General features: G+C 36.8%; 1 protein-coding gene and 1 non-coding gene across 3 annotated transcripts in view; one reads left to right on the plus strand and one right to left on the minus strand.

Moving 5' to 3' along the window:
- The window catches only part of GUCY1A2 (guanylate cyclase 1 soluble subunit alpha 2), a 290,015-nt gene that overhangs the window by 244,153 nt on the left and 28,147 nt on the right, over positions 1-17,715 (minus strand). For both annotated transcript variants that reach the window (XM_035008838.1, XM_035008839.1), the window contains exon 3: positions 3,331-4,049. In XM_035008838.1, the coding sequence (XP_034864729.1) occupies positions 3,331-4,049 (719 nt within the window). The remainder of the gene's footprint in view (positions 1-3,330; positions 4,050-17,715) is intronic.
- Positions 10,581-10,700, plus strand: LOC118013543. Its single transcript, XR_004680043.1, has one exon.

Below are 17,715 nucleotides of genomic sequence, written 5' to 3' on the forward strand. Positions count from 1 at the left end.
AATTCTCAGAATAATAGTGAGATCTGAATGACCTAACAATGCACAGCACAAATTAAAATAGATTCATAATTTGCCATGAATTCCCAATGCTGAATCTGTTCTTTTTTAACAATGAACTAATTCATTCATCTCTAATACCTGACATCAGATAAGGAAAGATGACGAAAAGAAGTTGAGCTTTAAGGAACGATAGAAACACAGCAATGCCATATGGGAGGACAAGAAAAGAGAGAGAGAGAAGACTATGTAAGACCTGGGTGATCGCTTAGAAGATGCACAAGAGCCAAATAATGGGACTCAAAGCTTGGTCGGTCCATCTGGAAGAGTCCCTTCTGAGTTCAGAACTCTGTTGAGTTGTAACCTGCCAGTGATGACTGCATCAGATATCTCTCAGTGACATTCTCCCTTCTGGTAACCAACCATTCTGTCTTTGTAACTCATCACTGCACAATCAAGATGCAAATTCTCTACAACCAGGATCCTGGCTTTCTGTTTCATTTGCCTATCACCAAATTGCTCACAAGTGTGTCCTACCTCCTGTCTATAGTAAACCAACGATTGACAGCAAAAATGGAAAAGATCATGGTTTAACAAAAACATTACAGTTCATTCTGCAAATGATTTATTGTCACTCAGCTGCATGATTAGCTCTTGTTTTTCATTTTTTGCATTTGTTTTTTTTTTTTTTCTGGACCGCGGGAGTGGTGGTTCATTGGTATTAAGGGCATAGCCAAAATAGTTAAATTATCATGAAAGCCTCCATTGTTAGACAAAGGAATATCCTAAATTATTTTTAAAATTGCCCTTTCTTACCAAGACCCAGTAAACAATTAGAAACTTCAGACAACATGGAGTTATTTATTAACAAGAAGAGCCCTTATGGGGAAAATAATGAATATCAAGATCAAATTTATCAACAGACCTGTAATTTTTAAACTTGATTCTCTTTCCTCCTTCCATGTCTTCAAAAAATACAAATTTGGGATTTGGAAACATAGTAATTCAAAAATGTTACTCATCTGATTAAGACTCCATGCCCTAACTTTATTGACTACCATTCCAATTTGGGCCAAGAATGGCTTCCCAAATGTCCCACGTGGCAAACCCAGGTGAATAAACAAAACAGAAACATAAGGATGAGAGGATTGCTATCCTTATTCTAACTAAATATCCTGCCTATTCTTTTTAAGCTGTCACTGCCATATTTAAGTTATAACTGTATCTTCTCAATGAGAACAGTGCCTTATTATTGGAATTGGCAGGGGGCCTTGACATTTGAGTCATCATTTCATTATGCCTATTCCTGACCCTGGTATACAAGTTAAATAGAAATACAAGCCAGATGAAATATAGGGGGGAAAATCCGAAACAATCACTTTAAAATGAATTAATTTTTCTCAAATCTACAAATATAGAGAGCAATTAACATGGATAATAATATATTCCACCTCAGGCACATTTTCAAAAATATTCACTCCAATTTCAGAGGCCAAACCTGCTCAAACCCTTCTAGCCAAACACTTCACTTCTGCAAAACAGAACCAACAGCTTTAATATTCTCTAAGTTATAAAGATAGAATAATTCCCCTTTTAAATCAACTACAACTATGGGAAAAAACACACATTTAACAGATTTCCTCTTTTTCTAAACAGCTTCAAAAATGGGCAGCAATCACTGAACATATAAATATATATATAAAATACGCACATGTGAAAAGTATTATTTAAAATGTGTAATCGCATAGAAAAATAACAATTCATTCAGACTAAAATATCCAAATGTGCCTAGCTGGAATTTCAGGTTTATCCGTAGATGTTTTGAAATCACTGAACGTAAATGATGAAAAATGGTAAGTCACAGGACCCAGACATCCTGAATAAATGGGCATCATTCCCTAGTTCTCAAGCATTTTGTTAAAAATTTTTCCACTGAATTTCAAAATGATAAAAATCAGTTCTAACATGAATGCTATATAAAATCCTCAAAAATGTCTTTGGCTCTGCTTCCAGGAGGCTATTCCCTTGTTTACTTATGATGGCAGGTGCTCCAGAATATGTGATTATTCATTCACTGAGTTTTTAATCGTCTCTACAATTCTTCCTTTAGCCCAGAGCAGACTGTTCATTTCTTTTTTTTTTTTTTAAGATTTTATTTATTTACTTGACTGAGGATGAGACACAGCGAGAGAGGGAACACAAGCAGGGGAGAGGTGGGAGAGGGAGAAGCAGGCTTCCCCTGGAGCAGGAAGCCTGATGCAGGGCTCAATCCCCGGACCCTGGCATCATGACCTGAGCGAAAGGCAGAAGCTTAACAACTGAGCCACCCAGGTTCCCCAAGCCTGTTCATTTCTAAAAGCCAACAGCTTTCCCCAAAATGCTTGGGAACAAGCTGAATCACCTAAAAGAACTTTATTGTCCTCGATACAAAATACTGAATAGCTCTACTAGAAGCTGAACACGCATATATGCAAATGTCTACTCTGGAACAGTATTATTTATATTATTTATTATCCTATTTAAAATAGTAATGACTTTCTTTACATTTTATTATTCTAATGTTGACTTCTCCTAAAAAAAAAAAAAAAAATTTACCTGAGGGAACATACTTGTGTAAACGAATTCAAGATTTAGCTTTTAGCTTTTTGTTTCTTTATAATTTATAACCCAGACTTTCCAAAAAGGGGATTCAAAGAAATTCACAATAATTCCTAGTGTTCACCGTGTTCTCCAAGCAGTGAGCATGTTCTGAAGGAAGGAGTCTGTTTTAATACTAAAATCCATTTAGAAAAGAAGTCTTGAGGTCGTCCCTTAATTTTACAACTTTTAGAAAATCCATTCTTCTGCAAACTGAGACAAAAATAGGATATAAACCAGATGTTCCTCAATTATGAAATTTAGAGCAGAGCACATTCAAAGTGGAGCTTGCTTTTCACCCCTATTTATTTTAGAAGGCAAGCAGGCCCCACGATGTGGGATTCCGTCTTACCATTTGTCTTGTAGTGTGACTTCAATCCGTAGAAATAGTCATGGGTTTACAGTATCAGGCTTTAAGGGAGTCCTATCATTTCTGTAATTACTATGGCTGGTATTAATAAGTATCTTCTTTTTATATGCTGAAATAAATTAATGGAAGAGGCAGACACTATGCAAAATGGCTGGGAAGAAGGCCAAATCTTTTTACATACATCCAGGCACCAGTGATTTCCAAAATGACACTTTAAGCTCTCTTGCCTAAATAATTACAAGGACAGCCAGCCAGCATGTAATTTACTGAAATAATTATGCACTCTTCCAGTTCCCACCACCCAGCTCCAGCCTGTGGCCACTTACCTTGTCTTTGTTTTCAGTGCCAGAAGCCTCGGGCTTGGTCCTGATCACGAATGGGGTGGACAGGCGCAGCAGGACCCTCTCGAAGGCGGCATGAACCCTTGGAGACACGATCTCGAAGCAGTCCTGGAACTTGAGCACTTTGTGAGCATCACATCGAAGCTGCTTCCGCAGGCCTTCCCCTAGCTGAAGGACGGACATGTGGGGGTCGAACATCAGGTGGAAAGGGAAGGCTCTGCAGAAGGTGCTGATGCTGATTCTGAGGTCCGCAGGAACTTGGGAGGTGCCCTGGGGAAGGTTCTTCGTGATGGTGGTGTTTTCACATTCTTTGATAAGGAAGGTAAGACAGCCACAGTTGCCCGGGTTCGAAGCCTCAGAGCCCAGCTTCTCACTGGCAACTTGCTCCACCGCCACGTCCAGCCGGTAGATCTTCTTGGCTGCGGCCTTAATCATCCCGAGCATTGCGAACCCCACAGTATGGTGAGGGTGGAAATAGTGGAGCATCAGAGTGCCTTCAGGGAGCTCTTTGCATAGGAATGATGGCGACTCCAGAGTGGCCTGTTTTCCGAAAGAAGTTCTAATGTGTTCCAACAAAGCATCAAAGCCATTAAAAAAATCCTGCAATGTGCCGCCCACAGCTCGAAGGACTCTTTCATTCTCATCAAAGCATATATTAAAGAACTCCTCGCCAAATCTTTCTTGGATTTCCTCAAACTTCAAACCTGGAGGTAAACGGGTAGGAAATGTTAGAGAAGTATAATGAAATAATCGAATTTATAGCTTTTTTTAATGCATATCAAAGGGGATAACTAGTGAGTGAGGCAACAGAAGTATTCCCTTGGGCCCACAAATTCCCAAAGAGATGAATTCATTTTGAATTAGAGAAAGTAAATTTCAATTCATCTTCTGGAGGCTTCTAAGATGTTAATAAGCATAAACTTGTTTTAGTATTTTTGTTTGTTTTTAAATAGTCTTATTTTTTTAGAGCAGTTTTAGATTCACAGCAAAATTAAACAATAAGTATGGATATTTTCCATAGAACCCTCTCCCCACAAACACACAACTTCCCCCTCACCCCACTATTAGTCCTGGGCTACTCTGATACATGTGTCACCACCAATGAACCTACAATAACACAGTATCATCTCCCAGAGTCCATAGTTTACATTAGGGCTCACTCTTGGTGGTTGCACTCTTGGGTTTGGACAACTGTGTAATGATATGTGTCCACCATTGTAGCATCATACAAAGTAGCTTTGCTGCTTTAGAAATCCTCTGTGCTCTGCCTATTCACGCCTCCCTCCCCTGAGCCCCTATAGCATAAACTTTCCAAATGTTGCTAATCTAGCTGCTAACTCTTCAATACCCTACTGCATTTGCTGTAATCAGCAGAAATAAGATCATCTTAATGATTTCCCTCTTCGTTAGGGTAACTTTTCAGAAGCAACTATAATGTTGTGTCTCTATTGCGCCCATCCACTATTACTATCTTATCAAAATTCATTTGTTAAGTGGAAAATATCACCCAGAGAGGGAATTTATGGTACCTGAGTGGGGAAAGACATCAGTTTATCTAGTGTCAACAGAAATAATTAAGTTAGACCCCAGTGAGAGAGAGACCAAACAGGGAACTAAAAATGGCAGAACTGTGGGCTGATTTGCATTCTTTCACCCGCAAAAATGAGAGTAGCCAAGAGTGGAGTAGGAATCTCACTAGAAAGAGTTAAAGGCCTTTGTATTCTCAGTTCATACTTCCATATGCCATGGCCAAAGGAATTCTATGTTACAGCAATGGAATTATAACAAAAAATACATACATACATACATACACACAATGCATGATGTAGAAATTAGAACCAGTCACACGTGATCTAGTTAGATCCACCCTTAAGGATGATCTGAGGAAAAATATGGAGGGAATTTATGGTCCAAAGAGGAAGAGTACAATGCATATATGAGAGTTGAGTGTATGTGCTAAAGGAATCTTCCATATGGAGTCATTCTGTTTCTCCTTTGACTCTGGCTGGAATCAATACATGTAAGTTTGTGTATTCATATTTTCTTGCCTCGTCTACTGCAGCTTACAGGGAGGTCCTGAAGGTAAGGCAGGATTGGGAAAAGACAGAGGTCACCTTGCTAGTGTCCTGTTCAAGTGCAGAGCAGTCTCGGTTGTCTACAGCTCGGCTTGCTGTTCCTACCTTTATCATTCCCTAAGGGTTCTCCCCATGCAGAAATGCAGGAATAGAACAGTCAACAATACCATTTGAAAAACACAGTCAAAACGCATCATATATTTTTTGAGGCAGTACTACAGAGTATAAACATTGTGATAGCCAAGTGAAGAAATCAGTTTGACAAAAAAAGTTCTTAAAAGCAATGAAACAAGGGGCGCCTGGGTGGCTCAGTCGTAAAGCGTCTGCCTTCGGATCCCAGGGTTCTGGGATCGAGCCCCGCATTGGCCTCCCTGCTCCGCGGGAAGCCTGCTTCTCCCTCTCCCACTCCCCCATCTTGTGTTCCCTCTCTCACTGTCTCTCTCTGTCAAATAATAAAATCTTTAAAAAAAAAAAAAAGCAATGAAACAAAAAGCGGTAGAAAATCTAAGTGAGAAAGAGTCCTTTTATTAAGAAGAATTTCACATTAATTTTGGTTTCATAGATCCGACATGCAAGTCAAGCTGAGACAGTCACCTATCGAGATTAAAAACATGACTGTGCATCTTACATGGTCATGGTACGAGACTGCCCTTCAGCATGTGCTGCATTCACTAACAGTAATGTCAGCCCAAACGGAGAATAATAGCGTTCATCTGTCCAGTTCTCCAGTGTGGAAGGAAAAAAGCAAGGTGAGGACACTCACTGCAATTTGGCTTCTGTTCCCACTGCTCTGTTGAAACTATTTTTGAAAATGCTTCAGGCAATATATACTGCTCGATCCCTACCTCAGTTAACCTTGTTCGCTGTTTTTCTTTTAATTTGACTCTACTGATCATCTCATCCTCCTAAATCTCCCTTCTCTCTGGCTTCTAAAACCTTACTCTCTTGGTTTGATGACTATCTGTCTGAAAATTCCTTCACAAAAATACCTTCCTATGCCAAATCCCTGTATCATCATCACTATATAACTAAAAAGTCCTAATACAAATTAAATGGATATCCCTTCAAAAACAATGTTCTTGGTTGCTATTAAGTTTTTTCTTCATAAAAGTCTAATTAAAACTAAATTCCAAATAAATAAAATTCCTATAAGCTGACTATACTTGCTAAACTACAGAATCCCATGTGCCATTAAAAACCACGGATGGCTTCTATCCTTTGAAGAGTCCGATTTTAAAAGGATTCAGGGTCTTTATGCACAGAAAAGGAAAAGCGAATTTCTTCTAACTTGCTTTTTTCATAACACTGAAAATGTCCTCAGTTATTAAAGAACATAGATATAAACATAATACGGTAAGCTTATGCTCTATTTCCAGCGCCAAAATCCCCCCAAATCATCCAGAAAATAACAAGTAAATTCACCAGAGGCACAAGCTAAAAACTACTCTGTGAGTACAGCATCCCATCAGCTAGAAATCCCCACTGTCTTACAAAGCACTTTGGTACAGGGTTGTTAATTCTGCAATGATGACACCAAGACCTACGAGGCTGCTAGAGCAAATTGTATCAATAAAGAAAAGCTAAAATGTTTTGAATATTACACTCAAATCCTATACATGGCAATTCTATAAAACCACAATCCTTGATTAACTAATAAAGATTTTTGTTCTCACAATTATGAAAATGTACAAGATCATAAAAGAAGAAAAAACTTCTTCCAGTTGGAAACATGGAAAACTAGTGAAAGATCACGTAACTCTTACAAATATGCTATAAATCAATAGCCAAGACTTACACTTTAAACCTTATCTCAAAATTTAGGAAGCACAGAGAAAGTATTTCAGCTCAGACAACTGGTACAGTTCTGACTTCCAAGCCTGTACCTACGACTGATGCAAACCCCCTACTTAGAGTAAATCACTTAAAACATATAGACAATGCTTATCTTCTCATAACAGAAAATGCTATGACAGCTTGACATTTGGGTCTATAAGAATACATTCCTCTAGGGGCAAAACTTAAAAAAATCTGCTTTCATTAACAAGTAAGTTAGAAGTTAGAATTTTAAATTACTGTCAATTCACCTCTTGAGAAAAATGAATAGCCTAAACGTGAAGTCCTTTAGCTGAAAATAATCTATTCATCGATGATAAGAATCTTTTGTCCCTCATCTGCTCTCCATCTGACTTCACATTGTGCACTTCTTAAGGACAAGGACATTATCCCCTTTATGTCTGCCTACCCATCAATAACATAATGCCTGGCAACATAGACACTAAGATTTCATTCACAGAAACTAAGCTTTCCTCTAAGTATTTGTTTGATAAACATAATAAAGCTTTTAAAGCTACACTTGTGCCACATTTAAGGACAACTAGACACATTCTTTTCTGATACGAGACTCTACAGATAATTAAATCACAGTGGGATTTGGGTTGTAACAGAGGCACATGGGAATACCTATGAAGGTATGCAGAAAAGAATGTCTGACTCTCTCCTCAGGGAGATAATGTCTGAACGGAGACTTGAAGAAAAAGTGGGTGTTCGAAAACCCAACAATGAAGGAACAATCACATTAATGAATGGACACTAATGGAATACAGATGAGCCAGAGAAATGGAATGGCATAATCAGGGAAGGGCAAAAAGTAAGTGGATACATCTGGGGAACAGGAGTGAGGGGATGAGTTGGTAATTGATGAGCAATGTAGAGGCTGGACTTGAGGGTGCCAAGACCAGAGTCAAAGACACCAGCCAGGGAGACACTATAATGTCTTTAAAAGATTATATGGCCTGAATTAGAGAAGTCCCAGTGAGAAGAGTGTTAAGCAATGTGCTGAACATTTTCATAGATCACTTTACACTTAAAAAAATTCTTATCAGGTAGATATTTTTAATTGTCCTCATTTTACAAGTGAAAAATGTTAAGAAATTTGCCCAAGCTCACACAACGGTAGGTAGCAAAGGTAGGTTTCAGGGTGAAGTATGTCTAATACTACATCTTTGAAATAAGCACAGTATTTCAAAAGAGAAAGACATCTGGGTGGGGGTGGGAAATGCATGTCTTGCTCAACGTTATATGATCAATGCCTAGCATTCTGTGTGACATTTAGTAGGTGCTCAATAAATATTAGCTAGATGTTGAATGAATTAATGCATCACTAAAGTCAACAGAAAGGAGTTACAAAGAACAGTCAACAGTTACCAAATGCCAGAGCAATGTCAAGTAAGGTAAGGACAGAAAACTGTAAATTGGATCGGTCAGCACTTTGGGGACTTTGACAGCAATTTCACTGGATGGGAAAGGGCAGAATACTGGGTGTAAGGGGTTAAGGAGTGTGTGGCAGGTAAAGAAATAGTTTTCAGGTGAATTAATACTAGTATTGGGATGCTAAAATTACTCACTTTGTAAAACCGTTATAAATCTGACCTCTAGACTTGGAAAAGAAAATATTGCCTTCATTGAGAATCAAGTAAATAGAGTGAGAAGGCACCAAAGATACGGCATAAACTAGGGTCCTGGATCCTTTAAGGGAAGATCTATCAATAAAAGAGGGTCTTTAGGTCCAGAGACCATCCTTGTCACCCAGCGAGGACAGTGGTCTCCACCAACACAGAAAAAACACCAAAGCAACAGGTGTATCCTTAAGTGGCATAAAGTTCAACTGAGGAGCGGAAAACCTGCCAACTACACACTTCTGTGAGCTGTAGACTCCCTATAATTATTTTTTAATTAACTAGGCTTCTTCAACCTAATATCTAAATAATGTAACTGAAGCACAACTCTATCTCAAGTCCAAACTGTAAAGAGATTTCAATATATATTAAGGAGATAATTATCTTTTCAGAGAAACATTTTTTTCAGCTTTACTCAGCTATAACGGACACATGACACTGTATAACTTTAAGGTACACCGAGTGTTCTTTTGATACTTTTATATATTGCAAAATGATTGCCCTTGGTGTGTTAGGTAACACCTTCATTATGTCACATAGTTCTCATTTTTTTGTAGTGAGAACATTTAAGATCTACTCTCTTAACAATATTCAAGTAAATAATACATTATTGTCAACAATAATCACAAAGTTGTACAATCAATCCCAAAAACTTACTCATCTTCTAACTGGAAGTTTGTACGCTCTGACTAACATCTCCCCAATTCCTCTACCTCCCAATCCCTGGTGACCACCGTTCTAGGAGTTTGGCGTTTTTGGATTCCACATACATAAGTGATAGTATATAGTATTTGTCCAGAAACAATTCTTTTATCTAGCAAGTCCCTACGGTGTTTGTCAGCTAGTTTGATGACACTTCTATAAAACTATTATTCTAGTGTCAAGCTAACCTACAAAGAAATGACTGAAGTTGGTCTCGGCCACCCAGAGGAGATTTAACGGTAAATATTATACACATAGGTCTAAATAATAACAAAGGAGAAAGGCTCTTAAAAAATCCCACTGCCTGAAACGAATTTTAAAGAAAATTGTTTTCAATCTGATCTATCAATACAGTTTCATTTGAATCTCTGTTGGAGTGTAGTTTTTTGTAGTTTCAGAGTATTCTGTCGTTAAGTAAGTAGAAGTGTTAGGATAATAATGCAAAGAAGGACCCCTATCAATTTTGGTCTTAATCTATGAAGAGTTAAACAATGCTTTTCTACTATTTTAGAGGCATGTCATTCTCCTTTCACTGACTTTGTGGCATCTCTGTGACCTTCCAAAAAAGAACACAACTTATGTCACGTATTCATTTTTAAGTATGAACTAAAACTAGTTAATAGTCTTAAATTTTATGATATACTTAAAGAAAACAGGACATATATTCAAATTCTTAAAAAACAGGGTTTTAATATCTTTGAGCTATCAAAGAATTTGCTAAGAATAACAATGGGGGACCCTCTAACAGATTTAACATTAATTCTTGAATACCCAAAGGAATAGGCATTATCAGAAGCATATTAAGTGCTTTAGGAACAAAAATATTTATGATGGTTAAGTCTCAAGTTTTTAATTTTGAGAATATACTAAGATCTGCTTTAAAATATGCATAGCATATAAATTTTAATAGTGAGAAACATGGCACAATGGAGATGAAGCCAAACTGAAAAGTCTGGAATACGTTTTTCACCCAGAAACTACATCTAAAAAGTAGAACATCATATGGAAATGATGAAATAGAGATAATTGGGGGTTGAATGTTGTATGATTGGAAATTTTTAATATGTATGTAATTAATCTAAGTTTTTTTTAAAAAGCAGAGCATCATAAAATTACACTCCAGTATTATTAGTTGCTACTCTTTCAAGTAGCAAAGCATATATAAAATAGCAGATATTCCCTTGTATTATATATATTTGTCTGTGATTCCTCTGTTGACTGCAAACAGATTTAGTAGGACAACTCTTGAAAAGTACAACCTCTAAACACAGTGTGATAGGGAATGAGAAAAAGAAACCAATGGAGGAAGAAATGTAACTAAAGCAAAAAATAGAGATAATTTCCCTCTGAACTATAGAGAATCCTGAGTCTACAGATGGAAAGGCACAAGTTGCAGTCAGGATTGATTGATATAGGTTAAATAAAAATTAATGAAACAGAGGGAAAGAAAAACTGTTGACTCCTGTGAGGTGCATCTTACCCATAATCTGGAACTAAACCATCTCGGGAAAACATGTGGGTCTAATTTGAATAACAGCAAAAGGAAGATAACCAATAATGGGAAAGCAGAGTAGAACTTTCAAATTACGAAGGTAAAATATATACATAGGCTAATGCAACTTGATCAATACAGGAGAAAAAAATAAGGAAAAAAGATACAAAATAAATAATCAAAAATCAAGATGGAAGAAAGTAAATCAAGTAAATTATGTATTTCTGTAAATATAAACAAATCCTCCCATCCAGTGGCAGGAACTCTCACTTCTCCCATAAGACTGGCACTTATAAGAAGCGATTTAAAAAATAAAAGGTGGACAGTAGGCAAAGAATTCCAAGAAACTAGAAGGAAGGAGCAATATTAATATCAAACAAGGTAGAATTAAAGTTAAAAATGTGAATCAGGATAAAGAGAAACATTATATAACAATTGACAATTTATAAAGACCTCAGAGACACAAACCTGCATAAACCAATCAACATTGCAGCTAAATATACAAAGCAAAAACAATTAAGAATTGATTGCTAACGTATACATGCTTTTTTACGGAGTGATAAATATGTTCTAAAATTGCTTTAGTGATGATTGTCCAACTTTATGACTACACTAAAAACCCTGAAGCATACACGTTAAATGGGTGAATTGTAAGGTATGTAAGGTATGTGAATTATATTTCAGTAAAGCTCTTATATATTTAAAGAATTAAGAATAAAAGAACTCTATACAATTATTTTGGGAGACTCTAATACACATCTCTCAGGATCATATGGATCTAATAGACTAAAAAGCAAAATCATAGAGAAATTAAATAAAAATATATACAATAAACTTTATAAAAATAAAAGTATACTGGAAAACCTGAATGTGCCTTTTTCAGAACCAAAAAGATCAAAGATTAAAAAAAAACAAAGTCAATGATTAATTGAATACATATTAACAATAAAAAGCAAAACCTAATAAAAAAGTCAGAGAAAAAATGAAACTGAAATAAAATTTAATAAACAAAATTCAAACACATATGTATATGTACACAATGTATATATCTATGTACTTGCATATATGTGTTTGTATGCATATGAAGAGTTATAAAAATTCCTCAAATACTGGGCCAGAAAATTCCCGTAAGGTATTTTTAAGTAAAGATTTTGCAGATCACATTTTCTAATAGTAACAAAAATAATAAATATTTACAAATAACAAAAAGATGACCAAAAATCATATCTAATTAGAAGTTCAGCAATACACTCCTTTGAATTAAAGAGAAAACCAAAGTTGGAATTATAACTTCTAGAAATCAATGAAAAGACTACTTCATACAAATCCTGAGGCACAGAAAAAACTGTACTGAAAAAAAAAAAAAGAATACATCATCAATGTTTTCAGCAAAAAGCAAATAAAAAGCTTCCAAATTAAGAATTGTTGAGCTTTTAAAAAAACTAATAGGTAAAAGCTGAAATTAAGAGAAAAAATATACTAAATTAGGAATGAAAAAGATGACATAGCTACATATTAATAAAAAATAGAGGAATAAAAAAATCACAATGTTTTGCCATCAAATATATAAATGTAATGTTAAATAATTTTATGGCAAAATATAAATGGCCAAAATTCACCAAGAAATGGGCAATCTGAGTTCTGCCTGGTCTTTAAAATAAATTATTAGGAAGTTATTTAAATATTTCCAGGCCATAGAAAAAAAAATCAAAACTACTCAATTATTTTTATTAAGACCACATAACTTTAATGCCGAAACTTGAGGTAGTATGGTAAAAACCAATTTCTCTCATGAGTATTTGTTGAAGAAGTAGCAGATAGAATCTATAAACTTATAGAAAAATACATTCCAACCCAATAGTGTTTATATCAGAAATGAAAAGGTCTGGGGCGCCTGGTGGGCTTAGTCCAGGGGAGCCTACAACTCTCAATCTCGGGATCTTGAGTTCGAGCCCCACATTGAGTATAGAGATGACTTTAAAAAGAATCTTTAAAAAAAAAAAAAAAAGGTAGTTCAATATCAGAAAATCTATCTGCAAAAATTACCACATTCATAAAATTGAGAAAATGATTGTATCAGTAGTTTTTGAAAAGTCTAAGATTTAACTGTTTTAATAAAAATTTTTAGTAACGTAGGGATATAAAGAAACTGCTCAAGAAATATTGCTTTCTAAAAACCAGAAGCAAAGCTTCTCTTAAAGGATAAAACACTAAACATGTTTCAACTAAAACCAGAGATGAGATCAGTGTGCTTGCTATCACCATTATTATTGAATGTTATATTGGAGTTTCTGGCGCATCCTAGGAGATCTGCAAGTAAAATAACTGGTATACACACTGGAAAGAAGAGTAAAATTATATTTTTGATAATGAAGAAGATTGTACATTCAGAAAATCGAGAAAGTCTTCTAATTTGGAGGCTCTTTCTTGCTTACTTGCTTTCTTTCCCTCACTTTGGTGCTCAAAACATTTAGAACACACATTTTATAGAAAAAAAAACTATGAGAATTTTATAACAGTAGTAAAGTAGCAGAATATGAAATATAGAATCAATAGCTTTTCTCTGTATTAGCAGCAAGAATCTAGAAGTAGAAATGGGAAAATATTCAAAGTAGAAATAAAAACTGTAAAGTCATATATTTCAAGAGAAAGGCATAGAACTTATGTTAAGAAAACTATAAAATCTTAACACAGCCAACAAAACCTAACAAATGGAAAAATACTCCATATTTTAGAATATGAAGACTTTCTATTATAAAACTATCAATTCTCCCAAAATTAATGTATAAATGTAATGCATTTCCTGTTATAGTCTCAACAAGGCTTCTTGCCAGTACAATCATTTTAAGACTCATATAAGAACAAATGCCTACAATAGCCCCAAAATGTTTGAATAGAAAGACTACTGGGAGGAACCAGATACAAGAATAAATGAAATGGACTCCAGCTACGTTTGTTGTTTCCACAGGAACAAACAAAGAGACTGAGTTAGAATAGAGAATTCAGAAGTAAATCTGTGTATACGAGAAGTTTTAATGTAGTACCAAATAGCATTTTAATTCAATGGGGGAAAGAATGGTTTACCTAATAAATGACACCAGCCATGTGGAAAACAAAATTAAATCCCATCTCACATCACAAACAAAATCAAATTTTAGGATCAGTTAGAAGCTTAAGATGTAAAAGACCAAACAATAAATACTGCAGAAGAAAATCTAGGAGAGTACATGTATTCCTTAAAGTGGCAAACCAACACAGAAAAAGACATAAAGACATATTTGAGTTGGTAAGATACAAAGCTAAATTAAAACTGTCAGAATAATGTATAGAGTACAATTTTATTTTAGTAAATACATCCATGTGTATGTGTATGTGTGCATGACTCACCTTCCCTGCCTGTCTGTCCTGTCACTTTGTTCAGGCCGCCATGATCCACAGACTAGAATTATTTCAACAGCCTCCTAACTTGTCTGCTTTCCAGTCTCTCTGCAATCCATTTTCTATACACTCCTCAAAATCATAAATCTTACATATCATTTCTCTGCATAAAGCCCTCCCAGGATTATCCACAGCCCTTAGGACAAAATACAAGCTCAGCAAAGTTTGATCCAGCCTTCACTCTGGGCCCATCCTCATCTCCCCCAATTTGCCCGATTCACATCCCTACGCAAGCCATCAGGAACCACTGGGAATTTCCCAAACATGCCCAACAACCTCTCTCTCACATACAGGCTCCTGTATGTGCTTTCTATTTTGTTTTGTTTCCTTAATGGAATTCTGTTCTCCTAACCCACTTAGCTAGTTGTCTGCTTAGACTCATCTTGCAGATCCTCACACCTAAATTCCTCCAAAATGCTTTCCCTGACATATATACTGAGGTAGTGGCCTCTGCTTTTTTGGCTTCTCAAGCACATTGTGATTACCCTCTAGCATTTATCACACAACACTTGCTTGTTTGTCCACCGCTCAGCCAGACATGACCTCTGTGAAGACAAGAGTTATGTCCTATTCAACATTTATTCATTCCTTTATATAAAAAAGAGAGAGGCAGAGAGAGAGAGAACACCTGGTCAGGCAGTCTCAGTGCTGAGTACTGGGAATACTATAGTGACCAGAATAGACATGGGTCTTCCCTTTACTGAGCTACATGAAAGACTGAATAATCCAGAAATTGAACATATATTCCAGCAATAATCCAAAAGAAACCACATGATGATAGTGTTATAATAAGGGGCACAGTGCTTGAGAGCTTATATCAGGGACCTAATGAAATCTACTGGGTCAAAGAAAGTGTCCTTTAAAAGGGACACATCTGAAGGATAAATAAAAGTCGTCTAGGCAACCAAGAAGGAACAGACAGAAAGAAAACCATTCCAGACCAAAAGAACATTATGCAAAGTTCCTGGAAGAGAAACTCAACATGGAATTTTAGAGAAGCAAAGTAAAGACCACTACTGGAACTCTAATCACTCACACACTGGCTTGCCCGCAGTGGATTTTTTTGATTAACAGATAAAAGAATAAATAATAAACGAATAAATACAGCTGTGTGTAACTACCCATATATATAAAATATATTTTATATAATACATGTAATAAATACATTCTACTATGTTGTATATGTATAATTTTTCCATTGCTGTTTTTCATCCCCTTCAATACTTGCTGGCAGGCCTTTTTACGCAAGCTCATTCCCCATAGCAGCTGGACATGCACCTGTCTCAGCCCTGTACCCACACCGGGCCCCTGCTTCTGAAAGGCAGTCTGCCACATTGCAAAAATACGGCAGTGGCTCGCAGGCTTTGGAATCTCCCTGCAGAGACCTACTCATCATCTCTCAGACCTGTACTTCTACTAGTCTTTCACCTGATGGCTAAGAAGGTAGGGGAGGGAATTACGATGCACATGCATGGACTCTGGCATCTGTAGAGGACGACTGGCCCTGTTCAAATCGGAGGCCACAACAGCGGCAGCGGGAAAGCGTCATTTCCACCAGGATGGATCCTCAGAGGGCTTACTCAGAGCTGTTAATCACTGCTAATGCCTCTTTAATTATTACGCTTTCTACAATCGCTAAATTGTGATTCACCCTCCTCAACTGCTCCAACCCAGTCTTGGGAGCTCTGCTTCTGTCCAATTTGTACAGAAAGGATTCATATTTTTGGAACCAAAGCTGTGTTGTAGTAAAGAAATAAAATTGATGGGAATCTGAAAATGTTTACAACGTTCCAAACGAATTAGGTAATAAATAGTTAGCCTAAGGCTAAAATATGTGTTTCCTTAGCCAAATAGCATCAGATTTTAAGTGTGACAGAAATTAGTGCATCATACATCCAAATGTGGCTTTTATAGTAACATATGGCAGAGTTAATGGCATTCACAAAGAAGCAATCTTAATGGTTTTCTATTTCTGGAGGATAATAGCATGGGATTATGTCTAGGTTTGTTTAAAAGAGAATTTCTTGCTACATTGTTTCACAGAAAATCAACACACGAGGTCACCAAGTACATTGGATTTGCACTGGTACCCAGTCTAACCTCCATCAAAATACAATGGTCCTCATAAATAGCCCCCTTTCCTCTACTTCAACACCCCCTGTGATGAGGAGCTCCTAAAGCTTGCTCTCCCAATAGTATCTCTAGTAATCACGAAGTTCCTTCCTTCTTCCACAGAGGCAAAATCCACTCCTATAACTTTAGTCCACTGGTCCTATTATATCCTCTGCTCTCCCCCACAGAAATCCTTTAAAGCATCTGAAAATAGCTCACATGCTCTCCTTTGTCTTCCCACCTTGTTTTCAAAGAACTAATTCAAAATGCATTAAAGGCAGCTCAAAAGAACTATTTTAAATAGATAGGAAAAGCAAGAGTACATTAGAGAGAAGAGAGAGTAGGTGTGATCTGGAAGGACATTACAAGTTATGATGTCGAACAAACAGGCGAGCAGCAGAGATAGAAGAGGTCTGCTTCAGATTAGAGAGCTAACGCGAGATGCCTTTACACCGGGCTTGCGGTCTTGAGTGAACGTGCACTCTAACTTGGGGAAATAGATGTGTTTGTTTCTCCTCACTAGAGCATACACTTCAAACTGGTTTTTAGTATCATATTTGATTTATTCGCCCTGCTCCATCCACATTTTTCATACTCAGCTCTCTTTGGATCATGCATACATTAGATGTTAGGCTGGGTAGGGAAGCAATTTAGGGCCGTTGGGGTGGGGGGAGGTACTGACAGCACATGTAGGGACTGAACCCATAACCTCCACCTCTTCTGCATCACGGGGGAGGCCAGCCTGGGAAGGGATGAAAGGACCACCCCAAGCACAGCGACTGTTCATGTGTGTTAGCATCTTGACGTGAATCTGACAGGAACCCTGAGCTCTGTCCATCATGTTCCGGAAAGAGAACACAAGGGAAAACCTGACCCATGCAAGAATTAACAAAAATGGTCATCTTCTTAAATCAAGAGAGGAGGAGACAATATACACCGGAGTTCTTCTGTTATTGTAAGCAAACCTACAGTCTGTTTGGATTCATGGCTTATTTGGTGAGAGATGGTTATGTTCTTATGACTTCTTTCACTCTTGTAATGTAGCCATGTTCCTTCTGGTTTTTGTATATGCCCACACATACTTTACACAGTTGGA

Source organism: Mirounga leonina, unplaced genomic scaffold (genome assembly GCF_011800145.1).
Source record: "Mirounga leonina isolate KUSES-001 unplaced genomic scaffold, KU_Mleo_1.0 Mir_153, whole genome shotgun sequence".
Classification (NCBI taxonomy): Eukaryota; Metazoa; Chordata; class Mammalia; order Carnivora; family Phocidae; genus Mirounga; species Mirounga leonina.